This window comes from Cimex lectularius, unplaced genomic scaffold, assembly GCF_000648675.2.
Source record: "Cimex lectularius strain Harlan isolate CLEC.00 unplaced genomic scaffold, Clec_2.1 scaffold25, whole genome shotgun sequence".
In the NCBI taxonomy this organism is placed as follows: domain Eukaryota; kingdom Metazoa; phylum Arthropoda; class Insecta; order Hemiptera; family Cimicidae; genus Cimex; species Cimex lectularius.
In genome coordinates, this window is record NW_019392633.1 from 1089628 (window position 1) to 1108602 (window position 18975).

Genomic DNA, 18975 nt, shown 5'->3' on the forward strand with positions numbered 1-18975 from the left:
TTGATGCACATGTAGTTTACAAAAGAAATCAGCTCTGACAGAGATTTCAATTATGTCTCTTCTCACTCTTTTGGTCAAAAACTGAATTTCGCTAATAATTTGATACACAGAGTTTTGTAACTAAGCAACACATGAAGTTAATGAACGAGCTTTCCGAATTTTAAGAAATAACAACTACCCAAACACATGGATTAATAGATTGTTAGAGATTAATTCAAGGAAGTTAATCAATGGTAACAAACCGATAGAAATATGAACAAACTTTCACTTCAAGAGTATAACGTACTCCCAGATAATAAAAAAATATATACCCGACATCACTGTTACACATATAAGAATAAAATGAGCTCTTTACATACTAAACTCTAGGTTAAGGAAGAAAAATTGAATTTATCGAATTTTGTGCCTTGGTACCATAATCAAATAAATTGGTCAAACAAAACAAAGAATAAAATATAGAATTTATGGTCATCTGATTATGGAAATAAATCCAGAACTGGTACATTCAATATCAAGTTGGGATGAATTTGACTTTTCGAATATTGAAATAATGTACAAATAGCCTCAATTACTCAGAAGAAGAATAAAAGAGGTTCAATCCTTTGTAAAAAGATAGTTCCTACTTGTTTTGCAACTAGATATAATATAATTTAAAAAAAAAATTAAATAAAGGGTATCTAGGAATATTTATTCATAGGTTGCTAGTTAAAAGAATAAAAAAATTAACTTTAAACGAATCTACAATAGGACTCAGCTACCCCACCACAGATGAATCATTAGCTTTTCGTTGTTTGCCATATATTGGTGAATTATCGGAAAAAGTTAGTAAAATTTTTAAACAAAAAGATTTTAGAATAACTTTGAGAAGTACGGGTTCACTTAAAAACACCCTCTCAAAACCTTAAGGCAAGGTAGACAACATGGCAAAAAGCGGTATTTAAGAACTCAATTGTAATGATTGTGATATTAAATATATAGGACAAAGCGGTAGAGAAATAAAAACAAGAGTAAAAGAACACTTGCCTAAATAGAGCAAATTTTCGGAATTTAAGGACCATCTAAAAGAAACAAAATATAATATCAATTCAAATTTAAATACAACAGTGTTACATAGTTTCAACAAAGGGAGAGAACTAGATTGGTTTGAGAAATTTGAAATTAAAAAATGTTAAATTGAACATGGTGATAAATGCATTAATAATATAACAGATTTTGATCTACCTCCCATTTTAAATATGTACATAAATAATATTAAACGTCCAAATAATTAAAGTAATTATTTTAATTGTTATTATTTGTATAATAATTTAATAATATTAAGGTATCATTCTAATTTTTTATCTTTTATCTTTAATCACTAATTTATAATTAATTTCACAGTATTTACTATTATAATATTTATTTGTTTTATAATTACCGCTTTTCGCACGTTCAAATTGAGCGCCATTAAAAAACCATTGGAACGTCGCATTGGCAGGGGTATCAGCGGGTTTACTTTTGCAATTCATGTCGAGAGACGTGGTTGTAGAAGTCCTTCGACCTGATGATGATCTAAAGGGCTCGAAATCCGGTCGTTGCAAAACAACTTACTGTGAGTAGGAACTATCTTTTTAAAAAGGATTGAACACCACACTCACTCCATCATTTATCATTTCTAAACTAGAAAATAATAATTTTAACATTCAAACAGATACTATGGACTCAAGTTCAATTTGAGATCGCCTGTAAAAACTTAAACATGTCAATCTGTAGGCATGTTTAAGGTTTTTTTTAGGGTCTATAGTTGTATTGATTGGTAAATTGGTTATACATTTATGTTTTTCATAATGTGAAATTAATATAGGGCCTTAAAGTAAGTTGAAATCTTGGCAGTAGCAACCAAATTTGCTTTCTTCGATACCATGCCTTGATCTTGAGTGTTCGTAAGTAAAAATGTGGGATACTTCTAATACTGAAAACGGAAAAATTAAAAATAATAACACTTATCATCTTTTTGTTTTAAACATTTGCATTATATGAACAGTTATCAAACAAAGAATATCCCATTTATTGTAGTATCGTTTTCATTAAAATGATCATAATTTTTTAACCATTGTAATTGAGTTCATTTATTATCATGAAATATTACAATTTATGTGTGGTGATTAGTGACCGTTAGTCGATGATTATTCAGAAATCGTGAGATGCGGTCTGGTGTGATGTAGGTTTCAGAAGGCACTCTCGACACGACACGCAAGAATGGCACAATTACGCAGAAACTTTGAGCCCTGAAGATGGTCTCAATAAAGATCGAAACGTTGACACGATAAAGAAAATGTTTTTCTGAAACCTACATTACACCAGACCGCATCTCACGATTTCTGAATAATTACAATTTATAATTAAAATTTCTTACCTTGTAAATGTTTTCTACAAATGTATTCTTGTATTCTTTTATGCAACATAAATTTTACTATTTGCGTTACACTTTAGACCCCAGGGAAATTTATTTTATTTATTAACTTTTGGAACCAAAAAGGTAATTATCGTATTTTTTAAAGGTAATTCTAAAGATGAAAATTGTTGTGATGTACAGAATTTCTAAACAAAGCAAAAATATTAGTACATTAAACTGTCAAAAAAAAATTACTTTCAAAACATAAACGTTTTGGTACAAAATCAACATTCATTAGTGATGTATGAATATTTATTGGTACATTAGTGATGTTGTGATGCGAAAGGAATACTTGAAAAATTTCAGCGATTTTTTAGATTTATTTTTACAAATAAATTACTTGCCTCGCCATCGGTGACTCGAACCTTCATGAACCTTTGAAACTGCCCTTTTCTCTCCTATTATCTCTCCCCACTTCATCCGAAATACCGATTAAAGTCCTTATCTCTCCCATGTTTCTTTCTGCTCAAAATTACTGCGCCTCGAGGAATAAAAAAGACAATAGTACGGTTCAAAGTGTGGTTAACCCTGTCCCATAAACATTTTTCGTCTTCTATCTCAGAACATATGTCTTCATGAAGTGCTCGACTTCTCCCAAGTAAGATAAGTACCATGGATCATGAAGAATGTCTGCTATACTTCTGATCAATACTCATTTTATAAGACAATATAATAGGAATATTAAGTTCATCATAAACCAGTTGTACAAGAAAACGTCCATCTGGTTGAGTTACGCGGTTTATGAAACTCCGGGGCGAATTATTTTATTTAAATTTAATTCTATGCCATAGCTTGAGAAGGACTCTAAGGTGGAAAAGAGCACGCTTTGGAATGTAAACGTTCGAGAAGACATCACTTCTTGGGTTATGTCCACACCTCTGCCTCTTAGGAGTAGAACCAGTTACTTCGGTGAGGAAAACTTGTCGAGCAGCAAGAAATTCTCCCATTTTTAACTGGATCTGATGTTCGACCTTTAATTCAATTATGCCCGACACGCCTGGAGAGTGAGATTTGGTGGTTGTCAGGCATGTATGAATTCCCGCATCATTTTTTCCTTTAAAATGATCCCGCTTGTTTGATTCCCACTTAAAAATATATTATTCAGAAATAGTGAGATGCGGTCTGGTGTGATGTAGGTTTCAGAAAAACATTTTCTTTATCGTGCCAACGTTTCGATTTTTAATGAGATCATCTTCAGGGCTCAAAATGTTTGTTTTATGCATATCGTGCCATTCTTGCGTATCGTGTTGAAAGTACTCTAACAAACACTCTGAGCCCTGAAGATGATCTCAATAAAGATCGAAACGTTGGCACGATAAAGAAAATGTTTTTCTGAATCCTACATCACACCAGACCGCATCTCACGATCTCCGAATAATCATTATTATTATTAAATCTTTTTCAATGGCTCCAGCCAGATATTTGAGTGAGTACGAGAGTGTCAGGGTCATATCATTATTAGAGAACAAATACAGCCAGCACGACGTCGCCAGGAGGCTGGTGTAAATCATTCTACAATAAAAATGGTTCTTCTATGCTTTGGAGAAACAGGGCTTCATACGGGAAAGACCAGAACAAGGACCTAGGTCATCCTTCATCAGGCTCTACGAAGACGCAGCAATACGAGAAATGAGATAAGAAATTGGATGAAGTGAGAGTTGGCCCCAAATCTTCAGATGGGCGTAATTTCATATGGAGACGCCCAGGAGAAAGGTATGCCCTTGCTGTATGGTTCCTCAGGTGGTATTCCATGGTGAGCCATTGATGTTCTGGGATGGCATTTTCTTGGACGCCCGCGCCGAATTAGTTGTTTGGCGAGGAAGATCTCTAACTTCACAGAGGTGCTTACAAGACATAATCGAAGAACATGTAGTGCCATTGCCCCCCCCCCCGCCACATCGGTGAGGTTTCTTGGTAATGCAGGAAAATGGTATTCCACATAGAGCACATATTGTGGATGACCGTTTGAATGAGATTGGAATTGAGTGCTTCGTGTAGCCAGCTCAAAGTCCAAATTTGAACCAAATCGAACACATTTGGGACTACCTTAAGCGACGAGTACGACGAACACAGATCCTAACACCCTAGAAAAGTTGGAAACGGCTTTCTTGATCAATGGAAAAGAATTCCTCAAGATTTTATCATAAATTTTCCAAGGAATGAAAACGCTTCATTTGCATGCGATTCGTGCCAGAGGTGGAAATACTCGGGTTTAAAAGGGACAAAAATGTATAAAATATGCATAAACCTAAATACATTAAAATTTAAGGGTGGTGCGTTTATTTTGTCTATCACTATATTTGTAAATATTTTTTTTTGTTTTAAAAAACAACCGGTTAGCATATCTTTCATTTCTTCTGCCAGCTCTTGATCTATACGCCTTTTCTCGGCAACGTTATATTATTATTAATTATTATTATTGATCTTTTCTACGGCAATTTTTCCGCTGCTGGTGACTACATTATCGTTTCAATTTCTCACGAAACCCAAAAAAGAGCATTAAAATTAATTTTCAATTTCATGAAAGAAGGCAAATTGATCATAAATGTCCAAACGCAAACGCCACATTCACAAAAGAGATCGTTTTCAAAATTCGTTAAAAGACCGTTTGTTAAAAGATCGCAAGATTTACATACCATGTCTTACTCTTGACTTAATATATTCATGTCCAGTATGCCCGACAATTTAGGAGCTCGTGCAGCACGGCACGGTCAAGAGTCGTTTGGCCCTTAAACGGTTTTTATTTAAGACTTGGCTTCGAAAGAGGCACTCGTTCTAAAGTACCCTCCTATTTGTAACGACCCGACGAACGATTTAATACTTAACCCTAATAAACACTTTTGGACACTATAATCGAAAAGGTGTTGTAAAATAAGAATTACATAACGACACAGCGTGATCAGTTCCCACGTCCTCATTTTTTATATACTACTGTTAGAAGGATGTACGTGTAGTGTGAACGTTATACAGCCAATGGATCAATTAACTTCTTTTACTATTAAAAAACATAGAAATCAATCCCAAATATTGATTGATAAAAATTCACATGTCAAGATGATCGTCAATAATATTGTGTAGAGATTAGTGACCGTTAATCCATAGTTATTCATATATCGTGAGATGCGGTCGGGTGTGATGTAGGTCTCAGAAAAACATTTTCTTTATCGTGCCAACGTTTCGATCTTTTATTTGGATCATCTTCATGGCTCAAAGTGTTTGTCTTCTGTGTAATTGTGCCATCCTTACGTGTCGTGTTGAGAGTACTCTAACAAAGCACAGAAGAACCATTTTTATTGTAGAGTGATTTAAAGTCACTCTCCTGCCGACTTCGTACGAGCTGTATTCGTACTCTAATAATGATATGACCCTGACACTCTCATGTCATCCAAATGCCTGGCTGGAACCATTGAAAAAGATTTAATAATAAGAATAATAATTATTCGGAAATCCTGAGATCTGGTCTGGTGTGACGTAGGTTTCAGAAAAATATTTTCTTTATCGTGCCAACGTTTCGATCTTTATTGAGATCATCTTCAGGGCTCAAAGTGTTTGTTAGAGTACTCTCAACACGACACGCAAGAATGACACGTCTACACGGAAAACAAATACTTTGAGCCCTGAAGATGATCTCAATAAAGATTGAAACGTTGGCACGATAAAAAAAATATTTTTCTGAAACCTACATCCCACCCGACCGCATCTCACGATATATGAATAACTGTAAATTAATTAGACTTAATAAAACTTCTACAATTATTATAAAATCCATTATATTTCGTGGTCCGATTGACCAAATAACTTCTTTCAATTAATTAATCTTTATGTAAGGCATTGGTTGAAATAAAAAAGCCAGTGTCACGAGCGGAATTCGAACCCACGACCTTCGGCTAAATACGCCGTTGCTCTACCACTTGAGCTAACGTGACTTCAATCCACTCGGACATCAACAACAACTTCCCATCACAACCTATCTTTCGAATTTTCCCTCCTGACTTTTTAAATTAATAAATAGAAGCACTCATACAACTTTCTGATGCAATAATAGGAGCCTAAATAAGTGGAAACATGCCAGGAGACTAAAAAACCTAATAACAAAGCCTGGGATCTACAAATTATCGATTGATTAGCTTATCTTGTCTTCCGAAATTATATAAAGACTTTTACAATAGCACGTTGATCCTCCTGATCAATGTATCGAAAACTTTCTTTTAATATTATATTGCAGAGTTTTAATGTAAAGGTCATCCTCAGCCGATTAAGGGTAGGCCATGCGAGGTTGGCAGACACTTTCGGGTCAAAGCCTTCGTACGTGTCCAGCATGTAATGAAAGGTTGCTCGATATGTACCACCAATTGAAGGGTGAAACTATTTGGATCTATGTAGCGAGCGTGTAGGAATGCCACCCGATATGGAATCGTGCTTGAGCAAGGGGGCGAGTCCCCTGTTCCTATTTTTTGGAGGAAACAGGGCTGTTTTTATTATATATATACTTTATTGTTTTGCATACGTAGCATGTGTTGTGGGTGAATGTATTTATTGGCGTCAATATGTGGTGTAAGAGGGCTAATGGCCATCGACCTTCAATTAGCTTAGCTATGTATAAAGGGTAATGGAGGGATATCGAATACTTCACAACCAATTGAGAGAATGGTATGCAAATAGGAAACATTTTTAAGAATGAGTGAGAGTGCGAATAGGTTTGGATTTAGGAACTGATTGGGTGCTGGAATAACCCGAAGTCTAACCTTGGTGGCTGAACGTCGTAAACTACGAAAGATGTCTGCGAGAAGTGATAGGCTCAACTCTGCACATTCGAGTATGTTTATAATTTTTACATGTGTGGATTTGAGCTTATTTAAATCCAAGTCCAAATATATAAACTTTTATCGATTATTTAAAGATGATTTTATTATTCTGTCCATTACAAGAACATTTGCACGAATGGTATACATTTTATTTTTCACTTCAATTGTACCATAAATTTAATGTATTAAACCTAGTAATGACCGTCCTCCGATCCCGTTTTTTACAAAAATCTTCCTCCTGGGAGGATGAAGTTCAAATATATATTCTGTGGACGAGCAATGCGAATCTGATGTAAGAAATAAGAGAAATGGTTATTTGGAAGGAGCTGGTGTGCTTTTGATGACAGCTAAGGTTGCATTTCGTAATCTGGGGGCTTTCACCAGCAAAAGACCTGGCATAAGAAAGTTGGAAGGAGGACGTGGATCGTGTTTTTTTTTTTCTGTGTATGTGAAAAATTCTCTCCAGAAGTTGGATCGCTCTGGTACGAGAGTCGGCAGCCGACTGGAGTTGTCATCCCGCGAGAAGGGGCGGTGGAGAGCATGGAGCATGCGCCCGCGAGCATAACTGGAAGAGCATAAATAGGGGCGGAGGAGCGGCAGCACGCCAGTAGTGTTTGTTACACCAACGTTCGTTTTTGTGGATTTGTGCTGACTTGTGTTATTTTGTGCCAGCCGTGAGCTTTTGACAGCCCGATCGGAGAATCGACATTACTAACTATAAAAAAAGTAAGTAGTTCACAGTACACAGTACTTCGATAGCACCCAATCAATTTTAAACGGACGTCAAAAAATTTTTCGAATTAAAAAAGTTTAATCCGACGGCTCGAAATTACTCGACGAGGCGTGAAAGTTTCTTTTTGAAATCGATTTCGTTGTAACGAGCGGTATTCTCTTTAACACCGGCCAAAGGTCACCATGCCGGTTATGGGAAAGATATTAGAAATTAGTAAATTGCCTGGCAGGACGTTTCATTTTACTCACGTCAGACGTCTTTACCGTGTTGCAGAGAGGACGATGAAGACGGAGGAGAGGAACACCGCAAACTCTCCCAGGGTCAGGATTGTCGTACTCGGGATGATCAGCGTCGGAAAATCTGGTGAGCACACTTTCAAAATACAAATAAAATGAAGCTGTAAAAACGCAGAAAAACACTGTGACTAACTGAATACTGTTTTGTTTCACAGCTTTGACAGTCCGCTATCTGACAAGACGCTACATCGGCGAATACCGTTCAAATACTGGTGAGTTACTCAATTTTATGATGTTAAAAAAAAGGGTGTATCGGACGTTACAATTCGGTCTTAAGAACGGACGATGTTGGCCAGAATTTATAATGCAACGTTAAAGTAAAGAAAATTAGAAAAAGGAATAATAACTCATTGCCACTTAATTATTTGTTCTACCCGTAAAAAGTGTTATACAAAATGTTAGAATTTTATGTGATTTTTTTCCCCAAAAATTTCTGGATGATTCTCATTCAATAAAGGCAGCATGTGAGTGAAAATTGTAAAATGTGTCATTTACCTTTAAAAATAAAACGAATTTATATAAAGTACAAAAAAAAATCTCGGCTAGGAACAGCAGAGGAGAACGTGAAAATAAAAGAGAAAAACTCGAAGTGAAAATGACATTCCCGGCGAAAATCTTTATTATATAATATCCGAATGAAAATACCCGGGAACCTCGTCAGAAGGGTCCGGCGGCGGAAATAGTTTTGAAAATATCGCGGCAAAAAGTGCCAAATGCCAAATTTTTTCTTTAGTGTCGCCGAGTACACCCGGTATATTTAGTCGGGCTGGACTACCGCCAAGTGCCTATCTTAACTTTATATCATATCAGCCCGACCTGTACCAAATTCTTAAATTGTATCCGCCAAAGCATCACCATGTCAGTCGACGTGATTCGAATTGTCAATGAAAGTCTTATTGCTGTAATCTAAAATTACAGATTACATCACCTACATTAAAAAATACAGATCATAAAGGTCACGATATATCGAGTGGTTAGAGCGGCAGCGTATTAAGCCGAAGGTCGTGGGTTCGAATCCCGCTCGTGACACTAACTTTTTCATCTCAACCAAGACCTTAGTAAAAAGATTAATTAATTGAAATTAAGAAAATGGTTAAACTGTTTCTATGGTAGATTCTGTTCGCCCACAACCCATTGCTTTACATCACCCTTTTCAGTAAAACCAATCAAAGTACATAAGTGGTAGGTGTTGGTTTTTTAAAAAGTACAATAATTATGCCCCTTCCAAGTGAATTCTTTGATCTTTACGAGTTTGAATTTTCCTCTAAAGAGACTGTCAGCAAAAAGGAGAGCAGAGTGGGTCAACGATAGTTTTGAGAAACGGAAAGAATTGAAGAAATTTTTTGGTGGAAAAACTTGGATTTTTGGTCCCAAGGTAGCCGTCTTGCCTCCACATGTATAATTAATTTGTCGCTATCCATGGGGCGATGCGCGATTTGATGCGACAAAATCCCAACTAGTTCTTCGCCTCTCGTGTCGCGCGCTTCCTGTCCAGCCTTACAATTTACATTTTTGATAAGGGAATTTCAACGGCCGTGAAAGTGCCTACAGATATTAAATTGAAAGTATTGATTCAGCCCAAATAATCGGTGAAAGCTCTCGTAGACCTTGGATAAATTGATTGAAACAAAACTGTTATTTCTTTTTGTATATTTCATTGTTTTTCCACGTAATTTTTTCCACGAATGGCATATCATCCGTCACTGTATCGGATATGTGTATTTCTGCTTTTAAACTCCACAGATAATTGTTGACATGTAATTGCAGCGGTGCGGCGGAATGTTTTTCGTTTGAACTCGTTCTCCGAACTCTCTGGGCCGTAGAAGATAATGGACATAATACTTTCGCGTATATTGAAATCATTTCGTAACTCTATTAACCCGATGATTGATCTCTGGAAAGCTTTCTCTTATGAAATATCACGGACTAGATGAACCGCCTACTTTGTAATGATCGGGTTACACTCGTGATAGAGGCGTACGTTCGCAGGAAGTCGGACCGAGGCGCCTCCGAGTCCGGCTGATAGTCCCAGAATGTGCGAGGTCATCAGAACTGGGACTCGGACGGCCGATGAAAAAAGGCCCGACCCTAGGGCCATTAAACCAATAATAATCCGACAGACTTTTAATTCTTTATTCCATATCAATAAAAGTTGGTCACGCTGCTGACATTTAACATTTAACCATGACGCTTTCTCATAGTTCACTGCAAAAAAATAAATAAATGGGTGGAAGCGGAGAAAGTGGAAAAATTTCGGACCCTTCGAAATTAACACTTTTTAAGAATTTATGGATAGTTTGATATTTTATTTAATTAACAAACCACCACTATAATGCAATACATCTTACAATAATAAAAATATGACATAATAATTTTTCTATTGTTTGATAGTTTCTCGTCATCCTGATCTGCCTATCCTCGCTGATTTTTGTTGGTTCCTTCCAGATAGGGAGACCAGGATGAAAGATAACTCAAACAATGGTTTATCATCACGCAGACCAAAGGAGGAAATCTCACAATTAATTTTTTCGCCTTTTTACAAAATATTGAACTTCCCCTCATTCCAGAATGCTGCTTAGTAAATGAGGAAAAATTCCGACCGAGATCTCTTTTAAACCGTTACTTTTATTTAACGGATCATCTCGGAAATTATGAAATTCTCTTACCAGCTTTTGTTTTGCGTGATGTTCTAATGGTTTTAATGTGCAATTCGAACGGGTTTTCATCGCGTTTCGACGCTAACGGATAGTTTAGCAGCTTTTCCAGGGTCTTCAGGCCGTGGGAGGGTCACAAGTCCGTAATTGCCGACACCCGACGCCCACACGTACTTTCCCTTAAACGATTATTGCTTTTTAATTCATTGTGATTTTCTCTTTGCAGACCTGTTGTATCGCCAGACCGTTACGATCAACAACTCGCCGGTGGAAGTGGAGATCATCGACGTCTCCGGAGAAACGGTGAGTCTCACTTTTAAAGTTCATTTTTAATATTTCAGGACTGTTTTAAATAAAGCTAAAATAATACTGAACTGCAATGAACCAACATCAAACGTTTTCAAATTGCAGACAAATTCCTTATCTTTTACACATTTGTGTATTGATCAGATCTAATTCATCTAATGCCCCTCTCTGTCATGAGCAAAGGCCAAATTGATAAAATAAATGAAAATGTTAGTCTAACGCTTGTTCTTCTCTTTCTGCTTGGTCTAATGTTTTGTTTTTCTTTTTTTCAGAGGGATTCCAGTTTCCCTGTGGAGCAGGTTCAATGGGCGGATGGTTGTGTTATAGTCTATTCCATCACCGACAAGCAGTCATTCCAATATGCAGTTGAATCACTGGAGAACCTCCAGAAATTGCGTTCCGTCTCGTCGGTTCCTGTCACGCTTTTAGGGAACAAAGCGGATTTGGCCCATTTGCGTGAAGTTACCGAAGACGAGGGAAGGAGTGCCGCCCTGAGGAACGGTTGCCAATTCTACGAGGTGTCCGTCGCTGAGAATAGTGCAGATCTCTACCAGGCGTTCGAGTCCCTGCTCAACGAGACCCGTTGCCAGCAAGGCAACTGCTCGAACAAGACGCGCAAGTTTTCCGTCACGAAAATGATAGGGACCTTGATCGGCAGCAGTACTAGTAAAAGCGGCCAACCTGGGGCAAACCAACACGGCGGCACGGTGGTCGTATGTCATAAGTCCGACTTGCACAGGAACCGGGTACTCAAACGACGTCAGAACTTCACTGCTACGGCATCGTTGTGACTCGAGTCGCAGACGGCTGATACTTCTGCTTGAAGCCCTCATGAAGAGGGAGTCTGTCTGTTTTTGGCCGGCTTATAGCCCTGGAACAGGTGTAAGCGTTGTTCCTTTTCCGGGAAACGGCTGACGTTTCGGAGAGCTTTGTTTTCAAGCTTCCACTTTGAGAAGATCTATCTCTGAGCTGTACGACTCTCAATTGGAACGTCTCCGACCGTTGTGATAGCTCCGTTGTGGGAGCCTTTTAAGGAACATTTTAGGTCTGTTAGGTGCTAATGAGGATGGTTATTATTTATACTTGTTCGATTCCTATTCTCGACACATTCATATCACACAAATTATCGTGTAATGTTATCTTTTATCGAGACAAATGCATGAAAGGAGTATACTTTGTGTGTAGATAACATGTAGAGGCAAATTTATTTTGTAGTACAAAGTAGAATATAAAGCTTCGACTTTCGATAGCTCAAAATTATTAATTATTAATTAGCAGTTTATGTTTCTATTAATTTATTTAAACTTTTTATTGTGAGAAAGTCGCCAAAGAGCAAAAAAGAACTAGTTACCATTTATACTATTAAAATAATGCATTCATGAGTATAAATTAGTTTATATCGAAGCAATTATTATTAATATAATATGGCCTTTAATAACATTTTGTGAAATAATTAGGCAATTATTGACTAATTACTAATAATCACAATTGAATTGTAACTTATATCTGCCAAACGAGGGCACAATAAATTAGAATCATTGTTTAATAATTTTTGTATGAATCTAAGTAAAATAAGGCTGTGATTATTTATAAAGTTCAAAATCTGATATTGCCTATTTGTTTCGTGGTGTTGCGTTGTCAGAAACGTACATGGATTGAATGGTCCTAAATGAAATTTTTCCAGACTGTCGAGTAAGATTATTTAATGTGAAGTGTACCTTATATGTAAGAATGATTTTTTTTTTACAATAATAAAACTGTTTGGTGTATTACAGAACCACCGTGCTTTTGTCATTCCCATCATCCAACAAAAAAAATGAAATGTAGTTTGCACTTAAATTTTTTTATTCATTGAAGGTAACAATATGAAGCTTAATTTAAATGTTTGGCAAGTGTCTTAATTTGTACACTCATAAATTTGGGAGAAATTAAATAACACGCTAAAAAAAAGAAGAGATGCAAAGAAAAGCACCTTCAGAAGAAGTACAAAAAATTTTACATACACATACATTAAATGCAAATGGTTTAGTGGAGTTTTTGCCTAGTAACAATTACCTCCACAGCTAGTTAATTTATAACTAAATGATTATAAATCACATAATATTTTTATTGGGGGGAAAATATTAAGATTAAAATCCCCAGCTATCACGGCCAAGTTATAAGTGTTCTTTCTTCTTCTGTGCTTGTACCTGTCAACACATCAACATTTTGTTGCATTCTGCAGTTCTAATATGCATGTATATTGGGCCAAGTCTATCACAAGCATCAGAAACTTGTTCTGCTTTAGGTTATGAAGCACATGGCCAGCATTCGGTGGCTTGTTCACCATATATAACCGAATGCTGGCCATGTGCTTCATAACCTAAACCATTGCGTTAGTTTTTTCCGATGAGAAAAATTTTTTCTCTTCTTTCTTGGAAAAGTATGCACTGATGTTTTTGATTGTTGATTGTTAAAATGTATATTAATTAAGTATATTTTCTTAATAAATAGGCCCTAATGATGGCAACATAATGTTGCCGAAAGCTTGGTGATTACAACACTTTTGTCCTTCTTTCACCTAGTAAAGACCTTAAAGAAGATATTGAACTCTACATTGATTATCTGCAGGTCAATCTACAAACATCATAATTCTTACATTAAAGGCTAGCATTATGTCATCTACTATCCTGTGTAATTAGGCAGAGGTAGATCCTGGCCTGAAAACAAACAATGATACTGTTTTCATGCAAGACTGAGCTATGCGGTGAGCATAAAACGTTCACACACCTTGCTAACAGAGCTAATTAGGCTAATAGGTGTGTAACTGGTTGGATCGGATGCCAAGTTTCAAAATGAGAATAACTAGAGATTTTCCAGCATTATGGACAGAAAAGAAGAATATTTTGTTGAAGATGTTTGTTAGGTGGACTATGGCTTTTTGTGGAAGATTTTTAAAAAGAATGTTTTGAGTATTGTCAAGGCAAGAGGATTTATGCGTTCTTGGGGGATTTTATAATTTGATGTTTCCCTGGGTCAGGTGAAGTTACATTCAGTAGGCTGATACTGCTAACTACCGATGTAGCATAAAAATGTGAAACTAGTACTAGAGAATCAAAAAAGTGTGTTCTTTTCTTTAAATACCATTAATCAACATTTCAGTTAATACGAATAGCACTAACTTTTCTTGTAAAACTGGAAGTAAAATATAAACACAGGTATACTTAAACAATTCTAATTTATTTATCAACAGACCAAATGGTATATCACAGAGTGGTATGTTGTAAAACATTTTTTTTTTTAAATATTTACTTAGAAACTTCTTCGCTAGCATCAGTTTCAAAATATGGAACATACTGTAAGGAGAGAACTTGGTCACCAACACTAGTCCATCCTGGTAGCAAGTATCTAGCGAACAGCTCTATGCATTTAGGTTTGTTCGGCAAATAATCAGATAATATTTCTACAAAAAAAGGTAATAATTTATATTTTTGAACGATAAGGATTTTAACAATTCTACCTGGCAAAGGAGGTTTATGGGAGTGTACAGAACTAGGCACACTAACTATTATCTTATTTTCTTCAGGCACTCGATTGTTGTGCCCACATACATGTCCAAAAATTATTCTCTCGTAGGGTTTTTTGCTGTGATTTCTATAAAATGGACAAATCGGCTCTCCTGATCGAGTGACCTGAAATATCCGAATGTTTAAATGTTTCATTTCACTCAAAATTAAACTCTGACTCACCTTAACCCAAAACCAAGTCGCACAGTATTCTAAACCCCATTTCTCGAATAAAGTCTCTTTGACTGATTCTATATGAGATGGAGCATTAGTGCACCACACTCCTACTAAGCCATTATTATTTAACATTTTGGAAATAGGAATTTCTTTAATATCGTCATTACTTAACATATCGTATCTACAAAGCATGTACAAACTTATACAAAATCAAGGGAAAAATGTTTGGCAAAATTATTCATAACTTTAAGTTGATTTAATTACTCAAGTATAGATATAATGACTTGCATAATTACTATAACTACAATAGAAGATAAGTTAAACTTTTTCTTTTCATGATTTCATGGGTACAAAAACAGTCTACATTAACTCTAAACAAACAAAACTAGATAAGATTACAAAAATACTTTTTTTAAGGCTAGAATTATCCTACAGGGTAATGTTAACACTATAGCCCCTTCCATGAATTTAATATAAAATTAAGTTTTAAAAAATATATATAATTTTATCGTTATTTATATGGTTTTTTTTTTAAACATTCAATGTGGCTGACCAGGAGTCAGGACATAATGTATAAGATTGCTTTTTAATTATTTTATTTGTACCTTATACATATTAGTACATATTACAAATGTGATCATAAAATATTTTTTCACACGGTCAAAGCACTAACTCTAACGCCATGAGGAGGACAATGCTGGTACTCAGTGGGAGGGATTAAGGGGCAAGGAGATCTCTAGGCCAACATTAATTAAGGCGACATGGTGAGTTCTTAGGATGGATCAAAAGTTTGCTGCGTAACTTTTGGAATTGGGAACTGATCAGTTCATTAATAAAAAGAATTAATTAAGGTTTTTAGTTGAGATAAAAAAGTCAATGGCACGAGCGGGATTCGAACCCACGATCTTCGGCTTGATACGCCGCTGCTCTACCACTTGAGCTATCGTGACCTCGATCCACTCGGACATCAACTTTCCATCTCAACCGCACCTTTTGAATTTTCCCTCCTTTTTGCCATTGCGATTGGTGTAGTTGAGATGGGAAGTTGGTGTCCGAGTGGATCGAGGTCACGATAGCTCAAGTGGTAGAGCAGCGGCATATCAAGTCGAAGATCGTGGGTTCGAATCCCGCTCATGCCATTGACTTTTTTATCCCAACTAAAAACCTTAATTAACTGTAATATATTAATTGGTCAAGCGGACCACGAAATTAGTGAATTTAATAAAAAGAATGTTCAGGTTTTTGTAAATAGGGAGGTTAGTGATGTAGTAAAGAGCTTTGACGACTTGTCTGAGGACTTATGATTGGTAGGATTGGATGCGCTGGATGTTGGATGGCTTGGCAGAACTCCAAACTCCGTAGTCCAAAGTAAAGTCTTGTATAAAGTTAGTTTAGTTTTGAGGGTCGTCAGATTAACTAAGGTAATAAGAAGAGGTAGGAAGCAAAGTATGCCCGGATGCCAAACCTCAATAAGGAATGCATCCAAGAAAAAGAAAATTAATTTAAATAATATTTGCCACTGTGGAAATTGAAATTGTACTCAGCATCAAATGTGTTAATCAAATATCTAAGAAAAGCATCACATCAATCCTTTCCCATCTAAAATATCTACAAGGACAGCTTACCCTTGGTTGAGTAATTTTTTTCTTCGGACGAATTTATTCCTCCAGGGAGGGTCAAGAAGGACAAAGTCATATCTAGAACCGTCTAATTTCTGTTCTATTGCCCTTATGTCACATGAGAAAAAGAGACAGGATGAAGGGATGACATAATCTCTGCCTTCGATAGTTGCTATCAAAGGCGAAGCAGAGTTATTGCCTCCTTTACAAATCAGTTTGTGTGAAACGCTCGACAGCCTCTCAGCGAATTCCCTCGCATCTCGGTTATTGCTCAAATAGTCTTCCTCGCTGGGTTCACCGAGAAAAAGGTTCTTCTTCTTAGCTAAATCCACTATTTCTATGAACAAATTTTCAACGGATTTTATCTGTAACACAAATAGTGAGACCTAGAATAATTAAAGTACAACAGCTTGATGAAAAAAATAAACTTTTCAATAAGAATATTTTTACAGTCCTAAAACTGAAAATTTTCACCTGAAAAGGCCGGGAATGTGAAGTGCTAGAGATTACAAAAAAGGCTTGTTTTTTAGCTCACTAGTATTAATAAAATTGTTAGATCAATTCTCCCTTAAAAGATGAAAATCTTTAATTAATTGGAATTCGATTTATTAACGGGAGAAAATCGTTAGAATTACTTCGTGGTCGAACAGAGTCGACTTGACGCCCTTTCTTTTCAGATCCTTCGACAGGACGAATTCTTTTTCGCTGACGTCTTTCAGAAAATTCCTGACTTCTCGGTCCCTCATCAGAGGCGTGATGATGTTGAACAGGTTCTTGTTGTACGTCAGGTCGATCAGGCCCGAGTGGGAAAGGACGTTGGTGTAGATTTTCTTGGTGTAATCATAATGGGATACGACCCACCCTTTGTCAGTGCGGCAGACTATGCTCATATCGGGCCGGGAAAAACACGCGATGGCATTACAACAATCAAGTTTGTCCGAGAAGAGACAGGGCCCTCATAAAAGAGAATATCACATCATAAAATTAATAACACCTTCAAATAAAGAAGTCATGTAAATAATGAAACCTTCCGAGGCAAAAACATTCTAGAGACCGACTGGGATGTCCCAAGGCGGACAGTATTTATTTATTTTTTTATGCATACCTTTTGCAAAGAATATAAATCACGAGGTTATAAACAATTTAACAGATAAAAAAAATTGATAAAATAACAAGAATCACTACAACAACAATCATTTCACCGATTTTCGAGTGATAATTGTCCCGGAGGTGCCAGTTGCAAGGTTGGGTTTTAGAGGTTTCTGCCGCATTAACGGCAACAAAATAAGCTCTCTCTCAAAAAATAAAAACGCCATGCAAACAATGAAGCATTAGGAAAAATGCTATACAGCGCTAAAGATAAGATTGACATTCAGGAAAATAGCGGAGTGTATTCTAGTACATGTGAATGCGGAATATGAATAGAAAGATTCTTCGGCACTTCAGAGAAACAGGGCTTTTACTACAAAGTCAGGAATGGTCGACCTAGGTCTAAAGACGAGAGAGAGAGAGAGACGATAGATTCATTAGGCTCTACGAATCCACGCGAAGGGGGATAAGAAATTTGGTAGGACAAGTCCGATCTGTTTCGATTTACCCCAGGACTGTAAAAAGAAGGCTAGACACTCGGCTCACGGTCCTCTCCTTACCTCAGCTTAGAAAATGGCCAGGCTTCTATTAGGATGGGAATATGTGAATTGGGCATTGGAAGGTCGAGGCCGAGTTGTTTTTGAAGATGAGGTGATAGTTGGCTTCAAATCTTCAGATGGGCGTAAATTCATATGGAGACGCTCAGGAGAAAGGTACTGCTATCACGCAGTATGATTCCTCAGGTGGCATTCCTCGGTGGGTCATTGATGTTCTGGGATGGCATTTCCTTGGACCCCCTCGCCGAATTAGTTGTTGGGCGAGGAAGATCTCTAACTACAGACGTACTAACAGGACTCTATCGAAGAACATGTGCCATTTGCACCCCATGTCTGTGAGAGATTCTTGCTAATACAAGATAATTCCACACCCTATAGAGATTTTGTGGACGACTAACTGAAAGACATTGGTATTGAGTGCTTGGTGTAGTCAGCTCGAAGTCCGGATTTGAACCCAATCGAACACATTTGGGACAAACTTGACGAGCACGACGGGGATGACCAGGTCCTAACACCCTAGATGAGGTGGAAACGGCTGTTCTTGATGAACAAGAAAGAATTCTTCATCATTTTACTATAAATCTTTTCCAAGGAATGCAAAGGCGTTTAACAGATGCGATTCGTGCCAGAGGTAGAAATACTGGAGAAAAACAACAGGGAAAAAGAAAAAAGAGGCCCGTCCGTCCGGCGAGGTGATGGTGTGTGTGATTGTTTCGCCAGATTTTGAGAGGAAAGATTTTTTTTGCTTTTGGCCAGCTTA

At 36.8% G+C, this 18975-nt stretch overlaps 2 protein-coding genes across 3 annotated transcripts; one reads left to right on the forward strand and one right to left on the reverse strand.

The window, feature by feature from the left end:
• Positions 1-7833: 7833 nt before the first annotated feature.
• LOC106668858 (ras-related and estrogen-regulated growth inhibitor-like protein) lies at positions 7834-13005 on the forward strand. 2 transcript variants are annotated; one of them, XM_014398003.2, is made up of 5 exons: positions 7834-7969; positions 8246-8335; positions 8424-8480; positions 11149-11225; positions 11501-13005. In XM_014398003.2, the coding sequence occupies exons 2-5, from the start codon at positions 8254-8256 to the stop codon at positions 12017-12019; spliced, it is 735 nt and encodes a 244-aa protein (XP_014253489.1). In that variant the 5' UTR covers positions 7834-7969; positions 8246-8253; the 3' UTR covers positions 12020-13005. The 2 variants fall into 2 exon arrangements, with proteins under 2 accessions (XP_014253489.1, XP_014253490.1); XM_014398004.2 differs by having other exon boundaries at positions 7834-7965.
• Positions 13006-14428: 1423 nt separating this feature from the next.
• Positions 14429-17616, reverse strand: LOC106668851 (methyltransferase-like protein 4). Its single transcript, XM_014397996.2, has 5 exons — positions 17205-17616; positions 16576-16934; positions 14957-15131; positions 14728-14899; positions 14429-14670 (listed from the first exon to the last, which is right to left on the reverse strand). Exons 1-5 carry the CDS (start codon positions 17457-17459, stop codon positions 14516-14518), a joined length of 1116 nt encoding a protein of 371 aa, XP_014253482.1. The 5' UTR covers positions 17460-17616; the 3' UTR covers positions 14429-14515.
• Between the last annotated feature and the right edge of the window lie 1359 nt (positions 17617-18975).

Coding starts and splice junctions, on each gene's coding strand:
- LOC106668858 (XM_014398003.2), top strand. CDS start 8,254: ATGAAGACGGAGGAGAGGAACACCGCAAACTCTCCCAGGGTCAGGATT. Junction 8,336..8,423: donor GATCAGCGTCGGAAAATCTG/GTGAGCACACTT, acceptor TTTGTTTCACAG/CTTTGACAGTCCGCTATCTG. Junction 11,226..11,500: donor TCGACGTCTCCGGAGAAACG/GTGAGTCTCACT, acceptor TCTTTTTTTCAG/AGGGATTCCAGTTTCCCTGT.
- LOC106668851 (XM_014397996.2), bottom strand. CDS start 17,459: ATGAGCATAGTCTGCCGCACTGACAAAGGGTGGGTCGTATCCCATTAT. Junction 15,132..16,575: donor AAAAAATTACTCAACCAAGG/GTAAGCTGTCCT, acceptor CATGCTTTGTAG/ATACGATATGTTAAGTAATG. Junction 14,671..14,727: donor CCATAAACCTCCTTTGCCAG/GTAGAATTGTTA, acceptor CTTTTTTTGTAG/AAATATTATCTGATTATTTG.